The sequence below is a fragment of the Gossypium raimondii genome, chromosome 4 (genome assembly GCF_025698545.1).
Source record: "Gossypium raimondii isolate GPD5lz chromosome 4, ASM2569854v1, whole genome shotgun sequence".
In the NCBI taxonomy this organism is placed as follows: domain Eukaryota; kingdom Viridiplantae; phylum Streptophyta; class Magnoliopsida; order Malvales; family Malvaceae; genus Gossypium; species Gossypium raimondii.
The window spans coordinates 3,984,014-4,003,864 of NC_068568.1; the positions used below are offsets into that span (position 1 = coordinate 3,984,014).

Genomic DNA, 19,851 nt, shown 5'->3' on the forward strand with positions numbered 1-19,851 from the left:
GAATTTGACTTAATTTAAATCGAATCCATCAAATCGGATGAATGTGAATAAAGTAAAAGATATCTGCCGACCTCTTTTGTTGAGTGGCATTGAAACGATTCAACGTTTTAAAAACTCCCACCCAACAAAGCCTAATTTGGTGGATTGAATGGGGGACTTCTAAAATGATGTTCCCAGCAAAATTATAACAATGTTGGAAGGGAATGGTCGACAAAATTTCAAAATTTAAGCATCTTGAAGACAGCTTCAATGATTTGCTTCTCTAATATCATAATATCCCATTCTTATCTTGTTTAACATTTCTTACAAAAGTTGGAGTTCAAATAAAAGTTTGGGTTAAAAACATATATTTAAAACTAGATGAATTATCAAATTAATAATTTATTAATTGAGTTTTAATTTAGTCGACAATGCTGCTATTATAATAACTAGAAAAACGTGGGTTTAAATATTTTTAAGAGTCCTTTTATCCACTATAAAAGTTGAAATTATGGGTAAATGTAGAAATTGTATAAAAAACCCGATAAGACTTTTTACGGTTAAGCAAAGTTTCATTGATTTTTATATCTATATTATTATTTAATATTTTGATTGAGTTTTGTTTCACCCATCAAATCAGCTGTGAATTGAATAAAACCCATTATTTATATAAATTAATACATATTATTTTGAGTATTTTTTTATTTTTGTATTTTTATAAAAAATCTAGAAAATACATGCAAATGAAGGAATATAAACTCAAAATATATAGCATTGCATTTACAGTAAAATAAAACTGTAGCATTCATAATTTTCATATTTCCAAATTTAGGTATAATTGTTATACTATTAAATTTTTTAAATTTATTAATATGATTTTTAAAATAAAAAATATTTACTTGATAGCAATGTAATTAAAAATAACTTTATAATGAACGTGATTTTAATAAAATAGAAAATTAAAAATTTTAAAATAAATTTAAAGACTTCAAACTTACGAAGTGTAGATATACTTATAATTTATTTTAATGATATTGAAAATATAAAAAGAGGGAAATGTTGTTTACTACATTGTTAGGAGGGTCCCTCTTAAACATGCAACGCGAGCATCTGCAATGATAATCCCCGGTTGGCAATGGCATGCACGCCACTGCCCACACGCGATAAAGTAAAAGGAAAGCGCCGTTTCATCATAGTTTCGCAACAAAAGGAAGAAACGCTTACTATTATTATTTTATTGTTTAATATTTTATTATTGAAAAAATTTAATTTCACAAGTTCGAATAATGTTGGGGAAAGTTGATTATTTTTGGAGAAGTTTTCGAAATGTCATCGATAAAGCAGTAGTATATATGCTTTTAAATGTCATGTAAGGGACAAGGGTTTAAACCCTATTAAACTTGCAATGCTCATGTTTCATTTGTAAGTGGTCGTATGTCATGTATGGTCTGATTCAACGAGATGTTTCTGCTATGTGAATCCTACCTTCAGCTCAAGCTCTTTGTAGATTTAGGGGGCTAGCTCAAGGACAATAGTGACCCAATAAAGGGTCTATTAACTTTGAGTGAACAATATCTCAAAGATTTCTTCTAAAGAAGTAGTTGACCTCCTCTCAACTATTATCATACATCTCTAGTTCTCTTTTAGATATTATTTTACTATATCCTAAATATATAAGTGTTGCTTATTTCGGATAATCCGCCCCTAAAATGGAAGAAAATTTTAAAAGAAAAAAATTAAATTTATAAAAAATGAAAAAATTAAAATTATAAACAATGATGACATATCTCCATTATTATGGGATCACTAAGAAAAGGGTTATTATAATGTTTGAAATATTATCTTGATGTAAAAAAATTAAACAAGGCAAGTTACTGAAATCATGAAAGGGTAAGGCAAAGGCACAGCTCAATGCCCTTTTACACATGCTTTAACTTAGCTACATGCAAATGTTTAGGGACCCATTTTAAAGCTAATTAACCCAATCATTTCCAACACTACATGCTAGTGTGATCCCATTATTTTATTTTCATTGGAGTTCAAAATGATTAGATTTAGAGTAAATTTAGAAATTTTAAACCTAATGCAATTATAATATATAAATTAATAAAATGTGATAAAAATAAATAATAACGGTTAATAAAATTCGATGGTTATTGATTCTCATTTATTACTATTGGAGGATGGATGGATTAAATTAAATGCGGATGGGGCAGTGTCATTTAATAATGTGAATGCATCGATTGGAGGTGTGTTTAGGGACTCGGATGCAAGGTGGTTATTTGGCTATACTATGTTGTTGGGTAAGGATACAATTTTTAAAATTGAAATTAGATCTATCTTAGAAGGCCTTCGCATAGATTGTGATAAGAGTTTTAGACGAATAGAGCTGGAATGTGATAATAATGCGTTACTAATTTATTCTCTTTTAGCTAGTAATATTGTTAATAGTAAAATGGTGAAATTAACAGTTGATTTATGAAATGCCACACCACGAGTGGGAAGTCCAAGTACATCATGTGTTGATATCTCAAAATGAAACTGTGGATTGCATGACCAAAGTTGCCACCCTACTTGCTAGTTTACAATTGATTGTTGCTCTTCCAGAGACAGTGAAAGATATTTTGCTAGAGGATCGTAATAAATCCTTAATACTATAAAGATGTGTCGTTGTTTAATTTCTAAAAGAAAAATTCTGTATATCTCTACAAAATTCTTAATATCACAAATTTTATATAAATATATAATATCTGAAATATAATTATAACACGTAAATGTTCAAATATAATACAATTATACTAACATATAAATCTAATTTCGAGCTATAATTTCGGCATAAATTTGCTCTTTTGACTTTGTTTGACTTTTATAACATAGATTGAGCTTGAAACCACAATTTGTGCAAACTCATCAACAATCCATTTATAGATAGGCTTTTAAATAAATAAAAACATGAAAAATCCCTCATTTTTATTTATTTTTACTATATTTTAAAGTAAATTTATTAAAATTACAGGAGTTGAAAGTGAAATGATAAAGATTAATTCTCCTATCTTAATCCGTAGTTGAGGGTTCAATTCTCACTTTAAGTAAGGCGTAACTTTAAAATTCGTTACCAACATTTACCTACTCAACGAGTCTCAACCAAATAAAAGCAACTAAATTCACAAAAATCATAAATAAAAAAGAATATATTTTTTAAGAAAATTAACAATTTTATTTTCATATTTTTCTCGTCTTCCTTCCACAATAAAACCCCCCTCACCTCTCCTTAATTTAATTCCACCATTAAACCTGTCCATTGTCGTCTCCTTTTCCAAACAATCAAAAGATTCAGAACCCACTCTTTTCGACAATGGCAGTATCAACATTCTCTTTTGCTTTGAGCCTTGCCATTCTCTCAATCTGGGCCGTTGATGCTGCTCACCACCATGCGACAGCGCCATCCCCTTCTTCTTCTTCATCCTCCTCTTCCTCCACCGTGGACTGCTCGACTCTGATACTGAACATGGCGGATTGTTTGTCGTTCGTGTCAAGTGGGAGCGAGGTGTCGAAACCGGAAGGGAGTTGCTGTTCTGGATTGAAAACCGTGTTGAAAACGGGCCCTGAGTGTTTATGTGAGGCATTTAAGAGCAGTGCTTCAATGGGTGTTTCATTGAATGTCACTAAGGCCTCTACATTGCCTGCTGCTTGTAAAGTTTCTGCTCCTTCTTCTACAAACTGCGCTGGTAAGTAACTTTGCTACTACTTCATGCATTCATTCACTCAACAAAAGAAGAAAAAGAAAACAGATTTTGGGTTATAGTGTTGAGGACTAAGTAGTACTAATATTGTTGTTTGTGTTTTTGATAGCATCTGTCACTCCTGCTGGTGCCCCAGGTATGTGTTCTGATAAATCTGATCTTTAATATATAACTATATATATACATATTACAGTATTACGATGAACAAATTGTTGCGAGAGGCAAGAACCTCTAAAGGATTAGTAATAGTATAATAAGCCGATTTTGAGCAAAAAGATTTCATGTTTGAGATCTGATCCTACAAGGGTCTTATAATTTTTTGAGCAAACGTATTTATTTATGCAGTGATCAAATTATTAGGACCACTCATTGGTGGTGAAATTGGTTTGTTTGATTCAATTAAATAAATTATTAAAAAATTTTAAGAATAGATTCAATTACTAGTTTAACTGGTTAGTACGGATTTGTAGATCAGTTGAATTTTATCTTTCTTCATACTGATACCTTGGCTGGTCCAATCCAATTCTCAAAACAGTTTTTTAACATTTGTTAGCAAAATTTCATAAATGTCGGGTGGATGTTTGAATTTTTTTGTAAGCAATATAAACTTTAGCAGGTTGATGTTCTTTATTACCCGTTATAATTCCTTGGCAAATTTGCAGATGTGGAACCATCAGCAACAGCAGGTGCACCCACAACATTCTCTGCAGCAAATGAGGTAGCACCAACACCAGCTCCGGGAATCTCAGGCTCTGCGGTGCTTTCGGTTTCGGCCGGATCTATTGTCGTAGGCATTATAAGTATGTTGGTGTCGGGCTACGTACTACGTTAAAAACGTTACGGATTATTGGACATGAGAGTGAGAGAGAGATTATTGTTTATTGATGTGTGGTTGTAATAGATTTATGTTTCATTTTGTGGGGTTATTGGAAACTCTTTGAGCTTTGGACCATCCTCTAAAATTTAGTGCTATAGTGTTCTATATTTGTTTCCCATTTATTTCTCCACTAAATTGAACCCTAAGAAGGTATTTTCCCCCTCAATTTGATATCCATAATTGATTTTTTGTACTAATGTCACGGGATTATTATTCTCTTTTCCAAAGATTTACTCGAATAGACCTCTTTGTGGGATTTCAATAGTAGATTTGGGTTTGGATTAATGACGAATTTTGACATTTAAATTCTTATTTTGTTAGAAGAAAAAGAAAAGAAATTGGTTTTTGGTCCTTTCTGAACTAATTCTTCTGTAGTGTAAAAGATTGACAATTTCTCATTCTTTTTGGCCGAAAATCAAAAGGAGATTGTGAAAAGTTGAGAGTGGCTTATTGAAATGAGAAGATGGCCTACTATTGTCCCCTTTGATCTCGGAGGAAATAAAAAAATATATGGAGATAAAAGATAAAAATAATCATCAAATAGTCGGATGTAATGTTACGGCATATTGTACTCTTAAGGGCAGGACTGAAGTTTGAATTTTGAAGATAATATTATTAAGAGCAACAATCACTAACCGTAAACATGAACTATAAATAAATATCATACATATCTTATTTTGATGGGTTGTTTATATGACATTTTCAAAATAAATATTACCAAATTTTACTCGCAATGAATTATATGCATTTAAAACTGTTTAAATTAACCTAAAAAAAATATGAACTAATAAAAAACCCTGAGACAACTATATCTATATATCCATAAAATGGTGAACAATGCACCAACTCTGACTCGCGGGAAGTGTTTTGTATTCTTGTAGAAATGGGGTCATCTAGGACCGGATAATTCGTCTGGTCGGAGGTAAGAAGTGGAGTCTGCAAGGATCTAATCAGCATTCGGTTGGTGGTTATGGTTAAACTCCTGCCGGAACATTTCCTCTTTCTGCCACTCTTCCCATCTTTCGGCTAATCCATCACCGTCCAACATGCTGACCACTTCGCACATCTTTGGTCGTTCCATTGGGGTGCCTTGAGTGCATAAAAGAGCTACCTGGATTAGCTGTTCTACTTCATGGTCTATGTAATTACCCTGAAGAGCAGCATCAACCAACGTTTCTAACCTCCTGTCTTTCAGAAGCCCTTTTACCTGAAATTTTTAAGCACCCGAGAAAATAATGAAACAAAAACCACTTGGTCCAGTACTAAGCTTAACTTGAGTTTTAATATAATTACGGTCAATAAAGATGTGAATCTTAGTGGCATAAGAAATCAATATCAAGATTGTACTAACTTATTACATAAGATTCTCTAATATCATTAGTTATGAATCAAGTTACACTCGGATCAATGCAGCCACCTAAAGCTTGCTTCATGGTGTAAGCAAAATTAATGAACAGAAAGTATTCTAGGAGCCTTCACCCTTACCCGACACTCACACTCAAATCTGAGTAACTATATTTAATGTTTCGCTCTTCGCCTCGTAGAGAACACATTGTTAAGTTTCAACTCTTTCTATTCACCAGCTTTTGCATTTTCACCTTGCAGGGAAAATAAAATTAAGCTTCGTTCTTTAAGAGTGGTGGTTCTGCTATACCATCTTTAGTGTATTGCTTTTGGCTAACCAAGTGATGCGATAATTAGATAATTAAAACACTAGACAAGACTGATAAGTCAAACTTTGAAATGCATCATCAAGAAAAGCATAATAAGAAGACAGTACTTACCCAATCAAGCAACATGACATCATCATCATTTGCAAGCCCAGCTAGATCGAAAGCCCTCTGTCCTGTAATGAGTTCAAGAAGCATGACACCGTAGCCAAAAACATCAGATTTCTCTGATGACTTTCCGGTTGATAGGTATTCAGGAGCTATATAACCAATTGTGCCACGAACAGCAGTTGTGACGTGTGTATCTTTGTAGTCCATTAATTTGGCCAACCCAAAGTCTCCGACAACTGCTTCAAATTCCTCATCCAAAAATATATTTGCAGCCTTTACATCACGGTGTATAATCTTAGGGTCACAATGATCATGCAAATATGCAAGCCCCCTCGCAGCTCCTAATGCAATCCGTTTCCTTACAGCCCAATCAAGTGGTGCTTGAGATTCCGGACGTTCTAGACAATGTAAAAATCAGATCAATAGATGGTCCATTGTAACAAGAGTTCAAAAAGTATTTGGCATCCACGAATTTCTAACAATTCCACTTCGATTCAAAGACAATCCACATTCACCAAGCACATGAATTTAAAAATAACAAATGTTATAATACAAGTTTCCAGTAGGTGATCAGTAGCTCAGAATATCATCTCAAACTGAAGAAGCAAAAGAGAAGATATTTGATAATTGAGGCTAACATTAGATTTAATAATTAACAGTCAGAAAAAAATTGGCAACCTGAAGAACATACATATGATAAATGGCGCACCTAATACAGAGAGCATAGCACAAATGTGAAACATGAGACTAAAGAAATAAACGAGGAGAAAACAGCCAGTACCTCTTAAACAGGATGCAACGCTACCATTAACCATAAAGGGATAGACTAGCAGCCGTTCAGTAGCGGTCATGCAAAAGCCACGAATACGTAATAGATTCCGATGCACAGCCATACTTATTATTTCCACCTCTGTTCGGAACTGCAACTCTCCACCTTGAGTGCGCTCCTCCTTCAGTCTTTTTACTGCCACTAGAGAACCATCAGCTAAGCGACCTTTATAAACTTTACCAAAACCACCTCTACCCAGAATATTTTTATTGCTAAAATTATCGGTTGCCACTTGTAGTTCAGGTAAAGAAAACCTCTTAAGTTGTCCTAGATGAACTTCTAGGTCCTCCTCAGCTGTAAAGAAAACTACAAGAAAGTAAATACAAGCACACGATGACATAAAGTCAATTAAAAATAAAATTATCTTTTGATAAACCACTAACCAGGGACATCAAAGAAATGATCATGTGGTTTCTTTTTTAGCCACCAAGCAAATACAATTGCGGGAGCAGCAAACAGCAGGGCAATGCCAGCAGCAACTCCTCCAGCAATAGCACCAGTGGCACTATTACCTGCAAGTATGAAATTAGATAAATCTAGATACTGTTAACACAAAACACCTATATCACGAATATTCGCAACTATTAACATCTGGTACCAACACCAATGGAGCAGGCAGCATTTCAACTGAGAGAACTAGTGGGCTAGGAAATCATAGGCACAGATAATGTTCTAGCTCACAAAGGAACCTAAAGCCATCCTAGGTACTATTGTAATCAGATTTTAGATCTGAGCTCAAAGGCACCTTCTTAAAAAACAGACGCAGATGTAAAAAAGCTGAGGATGAGCAATATACTCAAATCTACATCAATTTTTCGTATGATACAGGTACATGTTAATACCAAAAAATTTGCGAATGCAAAGAAAAATGCGAAGGAATATCTCAATTCCCAATAAAATACAAATAAAAGTGAAGCAGGCCTCAAAGTTAAAGCACAATTAAAAGCTAATAATAATAACAATAATTATTATTAATAAAAACCGGAACAAACCTGATGGAATTGGAGCTGTAGGTGTGATAGGAGGCAGCGGAGCAGGTGGAGGATTATTCAATCGATTATTAGCAAAACTGTGAACAAGAGAAGCATTAATTCAAGAGGCTGGCCTAAGAGTACAGAAATGATAAAACAGGAACAAGCAGTGGAGATGAGGATCTGGAGTTAGGGTGAGAGAAAAATGAAACAGCAAGAGAAAAACCTGTTAGGAGTGAAGAGTGAAAAGGAACCATTAGCTGGAATATCTCCTTCTAGCTTATTGTTTGAAAGATCCCTGCATGGCATCGTACAACATCCCGCACCATTAATTTATTATTCTTGCAGCAAAGGTTAAACAACTAATGTGTGAAAAAAAATATTAACAGCAGCACTCACAGCACTTGCAGTGACATAATAGTAGTTAAGGGCATAGGAATTTGACCCGTCAACGTGTTGTTGTTGAGACGCCTACTCCACAGAAAGAGAACATCAAAATATTGCATATTGATAAGATGACTAGATACGTAACTTAAAAGAACTCATGCTTAGTGAAGCCTACTACACAGAACCATTTGTATAGTGCCCATTTTAACCAAGCACCATTGGCTCGGCAGCCTATTAACCAAGAAACCATTTCTATGATGCCCATATCAACCAAGCACCATTATGTCCAGCAGCCTACTACACAAAGCCATTTCTATGATGCCCAAATCAACCAAACACCATTGACCTCGCAATTTATTGGACTTAGACCACATGACACTCACATCAGGCGAGGATGGCTATTACAGCCCGGAGACTTTTTGGACTTATCAATGTTATGCGTACATTAGAAGCGAAGAGGAAATACTTATATCTACAAAAATTATAAATAAGGACATACATTCTTAGTAAAAATACAATTTACTTATCCAGTTCAGCTAGCAATATATCAACACATAAAAGGCATTCTACATATACTAAAACACATGACCAGAAAGCAAGAGGGCAAAGAAATTAAGTAAATTAACTTCAAAAAATGTACTCGTACAGGAATCGTAGCTTTTGAAGCTTGCCCAGAGTAGATGGAATGTGTCCGGTTAAAGTATTGAAGTAAAGATCCAAGCTCACTAAGTTAGTCAAATTTCCAAGATCCTCTGGGATTGTACCAGATATGTTATTACCATAAAGCTCCCTGTCATAAAAAAAATTGGTAATCTTCAGCAAAAGAAGTTCAATAGAAGCACATAACCCATGCATGTATCTATGAAAATGCAACCAAATCCAATGGAAAGATGACAACAGATACAAACCATTGTGTAATGACAAAAGCATAGAACATCATTGTTTACAACTATTTCTACTAGTATACCTGAATAACTCAGACATTCTGGTCAGTTTTGGTTACTAGGATGACAAAAGCATGCTGGTGTTTTGTTTTTCCTTTATGTATGTCTCAATATTCTAACAATGAGAGGTAGCATGTAAGAAATGAGTTATCTATTTTGGGGTCAACCAAAATTAGACTAGGCCTACACTATCGACTTACAAATTCTGCAAAGCCGGAAGCTGTCCAAGCTGTGGAACCAAATGACCAGACAGATTTGAATTCCCGAGATCCCTAAATTGAGAAGGAAGAAAGCGTTTACTATGTCAAACTAGAAAAGTCGAAAGAAACACAAAAGCAGTAGTAATATGAGATATAAACTTACACTCTTGTTACACTATTTTCACAATTACATGTAACATGAAGCCATGTGCAAGGATTAACAAGGGTCGAGTTCCAACTTTGCAAAACGTTATTAGGATCAGCCAAATTGTTCTTCAATGCATTCAAAGCATCACCTGTTTCATACAAAAATAAAGCAACTGATCATTGAAGGTCGCATACGATCATTCTCCAGTCAAGTCAATTACTGCACCCAAGCTAACTGAACTTTAAAACAAACAGCCAACCTTATGCCACTGCTAAACCATTTGCAAAGTTCAAACAAGAAAATAAGAGGAAACAATCATGACGAACCTTCCTTATTTCCTGAAACTCTGAAAACCAAATCCAACACCAAAATCAACCGTAAACAAACGGAGATTAACCGCTCCATCATTCTAATTCCGGCTATCTTCCATTATAACCAAAAAGTAATACAACCAAATATTTAATGGCTTAAATAAGCAAGCACAAAGTAAATTTGAAGCCGACAAAAGTAATCTTCTCACAGCTCTACCGTTGATGACCAATGTGAGTATCAGATTCTTCTTGGTCATCTTTAGAAAGCTTAAGCCATTATTATATTGAAGCCTTCAGATTTTATAAAATTAATAATATAAAAAAGGGAAAATATAAACATAAAACAAAGAAAAGACTTAGTAGTATTTTTTGAGCAATCTCATTATAGGTTCTGATCATATCTATTTTTTTTAGCACAATGTCTACAATTATTCATAGCCCCTTCCCCAACCCATAAATAGGAGGATAATGTGCTTCAACACACTAGAGCTCAGATCCTTCTCTATCCGCAACAATACTCATGTCAATCGAGTTAAAACTCAACCGGCAAAAAACAAATTGTTTTGAAAGAAATTTATATTAAGTTTATTTTTCCTTAAATTAACACAAAAATAAATGAGAAAAATATTTTTCGTCAACTTTTTTATATCAAATAAACAGACCTTAAATATATATAAATATATATATATAATTACATTATCGAAATTGCTGCATTTATTGAGAAAGTGAATAACTATTTTTAAAAGTAAAAAATTAAAAACCATATCCCCAGAAAATTACAAGATCATTATTTAACGTGTAATAATTTTAAAACCAACATAATATCAAAATTAAGACATTTTCAATGACAATTAGGTACGATGAAAGGATTTGATTCATCTAATTCTAATACTTTAATTATTTAATTAGAATGTTTTAAAATGAAAACCAATTTAGAATAAGAGCATATTTGATGAAATTAACCTTAATTATAGAGATTTTTTATTTTTAAATAAAAATAAAATTATTTTTGATTTTTTATATATTTTAGGATAAATCTCAAAATTATATATGAACTTTAGTTTAGTATGTAATTTTATACATAATTTGTTGGAGATAAACTCGATTAAACAACGAATAAGTAAAAAAAATGAAGAAATTAAAAAGATCAAACTCAAATATTTTACGTGGAAAAATCTCTCCGAAGAGGACAAAAAATCACGGATAAAGATAATTTCACTATAACAATAAAAAAAGGAGTACAAAGATGGAGATAAAACTAAACCCCGAAATAAGAACCCTCAAAACGTAAATACAAAATTCTCTAAAAGCTTATAAAAGCTAATACCTAAATGTGTAATAGGTTGAGTTTTCAAAATTTGTAAAAGGCCTATTTATATGCTAAATTCGTAGGTCAAATAATATTAAAATAATCTACACTAACCAGAGTTCGACTGAAACAAATACTCAAAGTTTAACTAGGAGAAGAAAATCGAGAAAATTGCATGACACGTCACCACATTGCAACGTCCCCTATCGTGTTGGTGCAACGTCATTTCTGATTTTCCCTATTTTCGTCGTCGCGACTCGCTCTTTGTTTGTGCCTAAATTTGACCGAAATGCGAGGCATACTCTACAAATCTCCATCTTGACTCGTATTTCCACAACGTCTTCTTTGCCAAAGCCTACCATAGGCCTATCTTGAACTATGCAAGATATTAACTGAGTTAAAATTGTGCCTAGAAGCTGGAAGACTTATAATCTTCGATTTGTGTACTGTCAAATCAAAACTGATCTGGATTTTATTTTCACGAACACACTGCCTTATCTTTTCAAAACCTCCACCCAGTAGAGAACCTCTCTTATATGAAACGGTCATACCTTTTTCCCTCCTATGACCTAGTTGCCTCTGCTTTAAATGAGTCAAATTCGAGTCCATAACGAATAAGGGACACCCGATTTCACCGATCACCGTCGATCCTTCCAAAACATAAAGACTGCCAATCTTTTTACCTTTCATCAAAATGAGAGTCCCACGAGATACTTTAATTTTGTTTGACTCGATGTTAATTTTACAACCCTTCGAGCTCAAAATTCTTAAGGAGATGAGATTTTCTTTAAGTTAGACACATGCCTGACATCTGATAGTGTCCTAATTGTCTCGTCATGCATCTTGATCTGAATAGTATCAATATCAGTTTTCTTGATCTGAGATTTTCTTTAAGTCAGACACAACTCCACCTTCAATTAAATTGTATGCGGAGAACCAATCCCTATTGGGACACATGTGGAAAGAACACCCCGAATCCAAGATTCACTCGGATGTAAGCTGGGAGCTTTCACTTGTTGACACCAACAAGAAACAATCACCCTTATCATTGTCCAAATTAGCACCAGCTAAATCTTCCTCATTGCTCTCAGCAGCCCTTTTATTTCGCAGTTTGTAACAATCTGCCTTAACGTGACCTAACTTCTTACAATAGCAACATCTTTTGCCTCGCTTCCCTAATGCTACCAAAACTTAGGCTTGCCTATCTGAACCGAACTCATTTTCAAGTTTGTCTTTACTCAACAAATGACCTTTCACATCCTCAAATGAGAGGTTATCTCTACCATAAATTAGGGTCTTCTTGAAAGACTTATATGAAGGGGGTAAATAGCACAATAATAACCTTCATTGTCAATCTGAACCTCAACATTTTTTAAGTCATTCAAAAGAGTAATAAACTGACCGATGTGACCTTTAAGGTGCTCACTTTCATTTATGCAGAATGTGTATAGACGTTGTTTCAACACCAATCGATTAGCCAGAAACTTTGTCGCGTAAAGGGTTTCTAACCTTTTCCATAAGGTGAATGTCATTTTCTCCATCAAAACCTCCTGCAACACATTATTTGTTAGACATAATTGAGTCATGGATATAGTTTTTTTTATTTAACCTATCTCATTTTGATTTATCCATGTCTGCAAGCTTCTTCTCTGTAAGGATCTTCTTAAGATCGTCCTGAATCAAATTTTTCATTATTTAAACTTGCCACAAATTGAAAGTTGTGATGCCATCGAACTTATCAATATCAAACCTTGTTGTTGTCATCTCTGAACAGGTTGAATGCGAAAATCGAACTAGATTTGATACCGGTTTATTGAGGATAAACTCGATTAAACAACGAACAAATAAAATAACGAAGAAATTTAAAAGATCGAACATAAATATTTTAAGTGAAAAAACTCCTCCGAAGAGGATAAAAAAATCACGGGTAAAAATAATTTCACTATAACTGCAAAAACAAAGAGTACAAAGATGGAGATAAAACTAAACCCCAAAACTCAAAATAAAAATCCTCAAAACATAAACACAATATTCTTTGAAAGTTTGTAAAAGCTAATACCTAAACGTGTAATGGGTTAATTTTTCTAAGGTTGTAAAAGGTCTATTATTACATTACACGTCGCCATATCATGGCATCCCCTGTCATATTGCCACGTGTCATTTCTACTTCTCCCCTATTTTCATCGTCGCATCGTCACAACGTTTCTCTCTGTTTGTGCCTAAATTTGACCGAAATGCAAGGCATACTCCACATAAACTTTGATTTTGTGTAATTTTATACATGAAATTTTGATTTGGTCCAATCTTCACTAACTATTAAAATTTATTGATATAACATCATTTTATGTTTATTTATTGCATATATAAATAATATATTTATCAATTATAAAAATAATTTGATGTATTTATTTCTTCAAATATGTATAATTGAATCAAAATGAAAGTTTCATATATACGCTTGAACTTAATCAAAGTTTTATGTGTATAATTGCATTAAATCAAAATTTATATATCAAAGCGCACATTGAATCAAAGTTCATGTGTAATTTTAAGATTTGCCTCCTCTTTTTTTTTTAAGTTATGACTTACACCTATATCAACTACTCTAAACAAAATCAATCATTACAAACCTTGAACTCAATAAGTAACTTAGTAACTATCTGAACTCAAACTAACTATAATTAGAATAAAACAACTAATTAAAAGTAACTATAACTTATAAGAAAATTTGGTTTAGAAAACAGCGTTTTTAGGCACATCGAAAATTTAAATTTTTTTCTTAAAATCAAGCCTTGTGATATTTATAATAATAAACTCTTAACTGAATTATTACATATGCTTTGTACAACGCAGTTTAAGTTGTTTCTCATCTTTCTATCAAACTGTCTTCTCTACTATTCTCGAACCATGAATAGTTTTGAGTATATGCTCAAACAAAACGAACTGAATACACAAAATGAAAAAAATTTATTGACTTTCAGTGTAAAAGTTAATTCTCTTTATGGAATTAGAAACTATGAGCTTTCACAAAAAATAGAATTTATTCTTATAAATAAATTTTCATTATTTTCTGATAGAATAACGACACCCAATTAATTGTGTTTTAAGTTAGCTCATAGTTCCTATTTATAAAAAATATATACAAGAGTTTTGCTTAAACAATGAGTAATTAAATAATAATATTTTAATAGAAAATACAATATTCTACTAAGAGTAGAATACAAGAGGCAACGACAACCCTAAGGTGTACTAGGGTTTGTCACCCCTCATCCTTCAGGATGGGCTTTCGGGCTTGTCTCGTGTATTGGGTACAATTATATGCGTTATTTAGACTTTTATTCAACACTTATAATTTATTCAACCCAATAACTATTTTCTATTTCTCAAAATATTAATTAATTAAATTATTTTCTCAACCCAATTCTAATTCCGTTAAAGTCATGACAACTTTACTGTATTAGAATCTATGAGGAAATATATTTAATTGTCTCATTCAGTAAAACTATGATGATTAATTAATTTAATTCTCGCTTCAAACTTCAATAATTTAATTACAAATGGTCACATCCCAAAAATCGGGTTAGTAGGAATTGAGATTAGTGAACCAAGAGTGGTCACGTCCTGTTTTGAATAAATGTTGTAGGAATCATATTAACTGATTTGATTTGGTTTAGTGGTTAAGTGCTCTGTATATATGCATAAGGTCTTGTGTTCAAATTCCTTCCCTTGAGTTTTTATTGTTTTACTCCTACACTTGACTGGTCAAATGTAGGTTATATTTTATTCTTGTTAGTTTCTTGATAAGAATGAGTTTGTTGGTTCAGTAGTGAGGCTTTAGCTTACCTTTAGGTCCCAAGTACAAATCATGTTGATGTTCCTCTCCCCCACTTTCTCCATCATTCTATTTTTTTTTTCATTTTTGTTGATGGCAACACCTCTCTGCCATTTTTTTACCCTTTTCTGATTTCTCCTTCTCATTCTTTTGCTACTCATTTTATTTTTGATGTCGAGCTTCCTTTTCACTTGTTGCCATTTAGACGTTTAGTCCTAAACCGTTGCTTCTTCTGTGTTCATTCGTAGTTGTGCAAGTTTTGAGCAGGTTGTCAGGGTATTCTTGATCGAGGTAAGTGTTTTTCATGTCCTCTTTAATGGTGTTATTTATTTGCTCTATTCTTTTTCAAGGAAGGTATGTGAAGTTTTGGTTTGGTTTGTGAGATTTTGGTTTAACTGATGTGATGAATTTGATAGATGAGGAGTGTGAGACGCATTAACCCTCATGTGAATTGAGATCTTTGGAAACAGTTTCATCTTTGGGTAAGTAGTCGACTACTCAATTTAGGGACTGACTGGTGTTGGTTTGCAAGAGCCGAATGCTCAGTTTGAGCAAGGGTTGAATACTCTAAGATTAAGTTGGGTGATTTTGCTAATTGGTTTAGTTCTGTCATCGTGTGCAAGGTAGGAATTGCTACTTTAGTGTCAACATCTCAAAAAAAATGACTAGGTGTATAACGATAATCTTGAAAAACAGCGAACGACGCGAAGCCATAAAATTCACTACTGATGCCACATGGGCGTGTGGTGAGCTGTGTGGGCCACACGGGCGTGTGCCAAGCTGTGTGGACCACACGGGCGTGTAAGTCCATTTTTAGTAAAATTTAGTTAGGGTCGTGTTTTGAAGTGAGGTTTGAGGTTAGTGATTTTATAGGTTTGATAAGTGTTACATACGATGTATGTTAAATGAAAATTGTTGTTCCGATATGATTGTGTAACTTCTGGAGGTATGTTGCCTTATATAATATGGTTATGATATGTAAATTAGTGAGCATCATTAGCATGTTTTTTATTAGCTATGTATATACGATTATTGATATGTTACGTTTTGTTCCAATTCTCATGGCATCTGACTTTGTGGCTATTCTGATTAAATTGATTTGTTATTATTGAATTCGGACATATTTATTTTGCAAAGAATAGAAATTCCATGCCTATTCATTTCTGTTAAATATATGATTGCATGTTCAACATGCTTACCGTTTTGATTCTGAATTTGCATGTCATGACACATTGCATGGGGTTGGGATATTATTGTCAGGAGGAAGTTCAGACAGTTTAATGATCTGCACTATCTGGTGGTTTAGCCACATATCTGGTTTGACTATTTATATCTGATCTTGTAATTTAATTGCAACTCTGGTGGCATTGTCCACAATTATCTGTTGGTGTGCTTCTGGATGGACGAGTTCTCGAGAACTCTTTTTGGTGTGCAGTAGAGTTGGGTAGGAAGTTTTCTGAAACATCTGCATTATGTTTTTTGAAAATACTGCATTGACATAACCATGCATGCACAATTTTTCCATTTGAATTTGATGAAATTCTCTGCGATGCTTTGATCTATTTGCTATGTCATCTGTATCTCTGTTTGAGTTAAGTTACACACTGAACTTTATAGCTCACTGCTTTTTATTTCACAATTTCAGGTAATCGTCAAAATTAGGATTGGATGGCTTTTGGGAACTCAAATTGGTTTTCTCGCATAAAATGGTTTGATTTGTTAATAATTAAAATTTCTAGACTTTTGATTTTTGGACTAATCTTCAGATTTAATTTTGGTTTCGGGTTTTGTGGTGGTTTTCGTTATTCAATTAAAGATTCCTGCATGGTTTCTGTTAATTAAAAATAAATGCTTGGTTTTCAAAATTAAAAAAGCTAAGGAATTTCCGCTGCAAATTTAAAATGAGTTTAACGACAGTTAATAGCGAATGTTTCATTATATACTCAATTGACAAAACTATACGTTTTCACTTATCGAAATCATAGTTTTCAAATTATCAACTCTGAAATTTTCCACTGCAAAACTAAGTGTTAAATTAACAGTTTTTTCGTAAAAATAAATAAGTTATGCGCGTGACTTTCTAAAGAAAAACATATAAGAGTATTGCCAAAAATAATATTTTCATATCACACAATTTCCAAAGCTAGTTTTCATTTAGGGTTTTCAAACGGGAAGCGTATTACCTCAAGATTTGGTCATAACGACTAGGCCAAGTATGGGGTATTACACAAATAATTAAATAATAATGTAAATATATTAATTTAATTTCTAAGTCATCTTTTGTACTTAGCGAGAAAATACATTCGCAACAGATAGTGATTAATGCGATCTATTTTTCTTGTTTTTTTCATTTATTCCATAGTATCAATTCTTTCATGCAATTCGTTTCAAGTTATCTCGAACTAGCGGAGGGACCGATTGGACATATATAATTATGATTCAAATAGTTTGTAATTAAATTCTAATTATTCGTCTATTAATTACAACATTATTTAATCATGGAGTCATTCCACTATAGTATCATGACTAAACTCTAGTTTATTATATACTGTTATGAAAGCAACTAAATAAGTGTTCGTCCGATGACATTGTCATAAGTGTGTTATCCTCATAGGATATCCTTAATCTCTTTGAGATAAAATTCGTTCCCCTAATATTATCATATATCATCTCATGGTTCTCATTACATCTTTCGATATGAAAAAGTCAAATACTAACACATAGTAATTAAATCATTTGTCTTGTGATAAATTACTCGTGACCACATTACTTTTCAAACTACTATGTAAAGCCAATGAGAGGATATCATTTACCTTTACAAGGCTATGATTCACTATTGTGGAATGATACTATAAGTCGTATACTTAATGTACCAGCTTTTGGTTCCTTATCTATTTAAACTTAGGCTTTTAATACATCAAAGTATGAGTCGCACATACATAATCCATCATCCACATAAGATTAAGGCATGCCACACTACGAACGTCGTAAATGAATAAATCCATAAATGGATTTATGATAAATTCAACTTGGGTCCTATACGATGTATTGTCTAGACAATCACATCTATATTACTATCTTTCGAGAGTCATCCGCTCTGGTACCCAAGATAAGTTATCTCTCCAATTAGACTTGATAAGCAACATAATAATCTTTCAATCGATTTATCCAATTTCGATTAGATTAGAGACTATTTAGATTAGCTATTAATATAAGTTGTCTTCTCACATTATGATCCGACTATATAATGCAACTTGGTATTAATTAAACCTTAGATAATCAATGAGCCAATATTTGCTTACATTTTGTTTTGCGTGCAAAAACCATTGAGAACAAATATAAACGATATTAATGTATGATGAAATTTTATTTAAACCAATCTATTCGGAAAAATTACAAGTATAAATAATAACATATAAAATGCACTTGGGGCACTTAACTCTAACATAACTATAATAAATTTGGAAAAGAACTCATACATATACATACGAAGGAGTCGAACTTAAATCTAAATATTTTTAAGACATGAAACTTACTTTTGGGTCAAGACCTCATTGACGACAATTTATATTTTTTAATCACTTGTATATTTAACTACAATTTTTTTAAAAAATTAAACATTTTAATTATCTTTGAATTTTAAAAAAATTAAACTTTTAAATTAACTCGTATTTTTGTTAAAGAATTTTTTTAAATATACCTTGATGCATCCCTTATTGTTTTATTTTTTTAATTTAGGCTTATATGAAAATAGGTATTCAAACTATACAACTTTTTCATTTAGATAAAGTAAAACTTTTGGTCAAACTAAGCACCTAAAATTTTATTTCTTTACGACTTTAGGTACCAATTGTTAACTCCGTAAAAAATCCTCTGAACCAATCAAATTATGATGTCATTTTAATTAAATAAAATATTTAAAATTAACATTAAGTAAAAATTAAATTAAATTAAAATAAAAAATTGATCCAATCTCGTATTTCGGACTAGCAATCTGGCAACATGTCATAATTTTTAATTTAATTTCTTCTAAATCTTAATTTTAAATATTTTTATTCAATTAAAATGTCACATGTAATAATTTAATTGGTTAAGAGGGTTTTTTAATAGGAGTTAATGGTTGGTACCTAAAGTGGTAATGAAATAAAATTTTAGGTACCTACTTTGACAAAAAAAGTTTGAAGTACCTAAAGGGAAAAATTGCATTATTTTAGTACCTATTTTTATATAATCCTTAATTTGTGTGATTTGATTAAACTTTATAAATTTGGTATAATATAACAGAATATATACAATAGTAGATTAGTTGGAGATTTGATTTTTTTACTGGGTGACCATGAAGGTTATTTAATTATAAACAAGTCTATGTTTTAGTCATGTAATTTTAAAAAGTTATAAAATTGTCATTAAATTATTTATAAGTTTTTATTTGAATCACCGGAATGTTAAAATCGCTATTGTATGGCCTTCTTTATTCTCACCTCTGACACCAATCGAAAGGGTAAACTTTCCCTCATCTTCTATAGTTTAATTATTTCAT

The 19,851-nt window shown here is 32.4% G+C and overlaps 2 protein-coding genes across 2 annotated transcripts; one reads left to right on the top strand and one right to left on the bottom strand.

Annotated features, from left to right (window-relative positions):
- The first annotated feature begins 3,255 nt into the window (after positions 1-3,255).
- Positions 3,256-4,765, top strand: LOC105780746 (non-specific lipid transfer protein GPI-anchored 31). Its single transcript, XM_012605237.2, has 3 exons — positions 3,256-3,707; positions 3,832-3,858; positions 4,385-4,765. The coding sequence occupies exons 1-3, from the start codon at positions 3,335-3,337 to the stop codon at positions 4,552-4,554; spliced, it is 570 nt and encodes a 189-aa protein (XP_012460691.1). The 5' UTR covers positions 3,256-3,334; the 3' UTR covers positions 4,555-4,765.
- A 421-nt stretch (positions 4,766-5,186) lies between these two features.
- Positions 5,187-10,283, bottom strand: LOC105779798 (BRASSINOSTEROID INSENSITIVE 1-associated receptor kinase 1). Its single transcript, XM_012603726.2, has 11 exons — positions 10,186-10,283; positions 9,875-10,007; positions 9,712-9,783; positions 9,214-9,357; positions 8,580-8,651; positions 8,407-8,478; positions 8,202-8,278; positions 7,593-7,721; positions 7,162-7,503; positions 6,384-6,778; positions 5,187-5,806 (listed from the first exon to the last, which is right to left on the bottom strand). Exons 1-11 carry the CDS (start codon positions 10,265-10,267, stop codon positions 5,546-5,548), a joined length of 1,779 nt encoding a protein of 592 aa, XP_012459180.1. The 5' UTR covers positions 10,268-10,283; the 3' UTR covers positions 5,187-5,545.
- Between the last annotated feature and the right edge of the window lie 9,568 nt (positions 10,284-19,851).

What these genes read in the sequence shown, in the direction of transcription:
- LOC105780746 (XM_012605237.2), top strand. Translation starts at nt 3,335, where the DNA reads ATGGCAGTATCAACATTCTCTTTTGCTTTGAGCCTTGCCATTCTCTCA. An exon ending in TTCTTCTACAAACTGCGCTG is followed by an intron (nt 3,708 to 3,831) that starts GTAAGTAACTTT and finishes TGTTTTTGATAG; the next exon opens with CATCTGTCACTCCTGCTGGT. An exon ending in CACTCCTGCTGGTGCCCCAG is followed by an intron (nt 3,859 to 4,384) that starts GTATGTGTTCTG and finishes GCAAATTTGCAG; the next exon opens with ATGTGGAACCATCAGCAACA.
- LOC105779798 (XM_012603726.2), bottom strand. Translation starts at nt 10,267, where the DNA reads ATGATGGAGCGGTTAATCTCCGTTTGTTTACGGTTGATTTTGGTGTTG. An exon ending in AGTTTCAGGAAATAAGGAAG is followed by an intron (nt 10,008 to 10,185) that starts GTTCGTCATGAT and finishes TGTATGAAACAG; the next exon opens with GTGATGCTTTGAATGCATTG. An exon ending in TCACTCTTCACTCCTAACAG is followed by an intron (nt 8,279 to 8,406) that starts GTTTTTCTCTTG and finishes TCTTGTTCACAG; the next exon opens with TTTTGCTAATAATCGATTGA.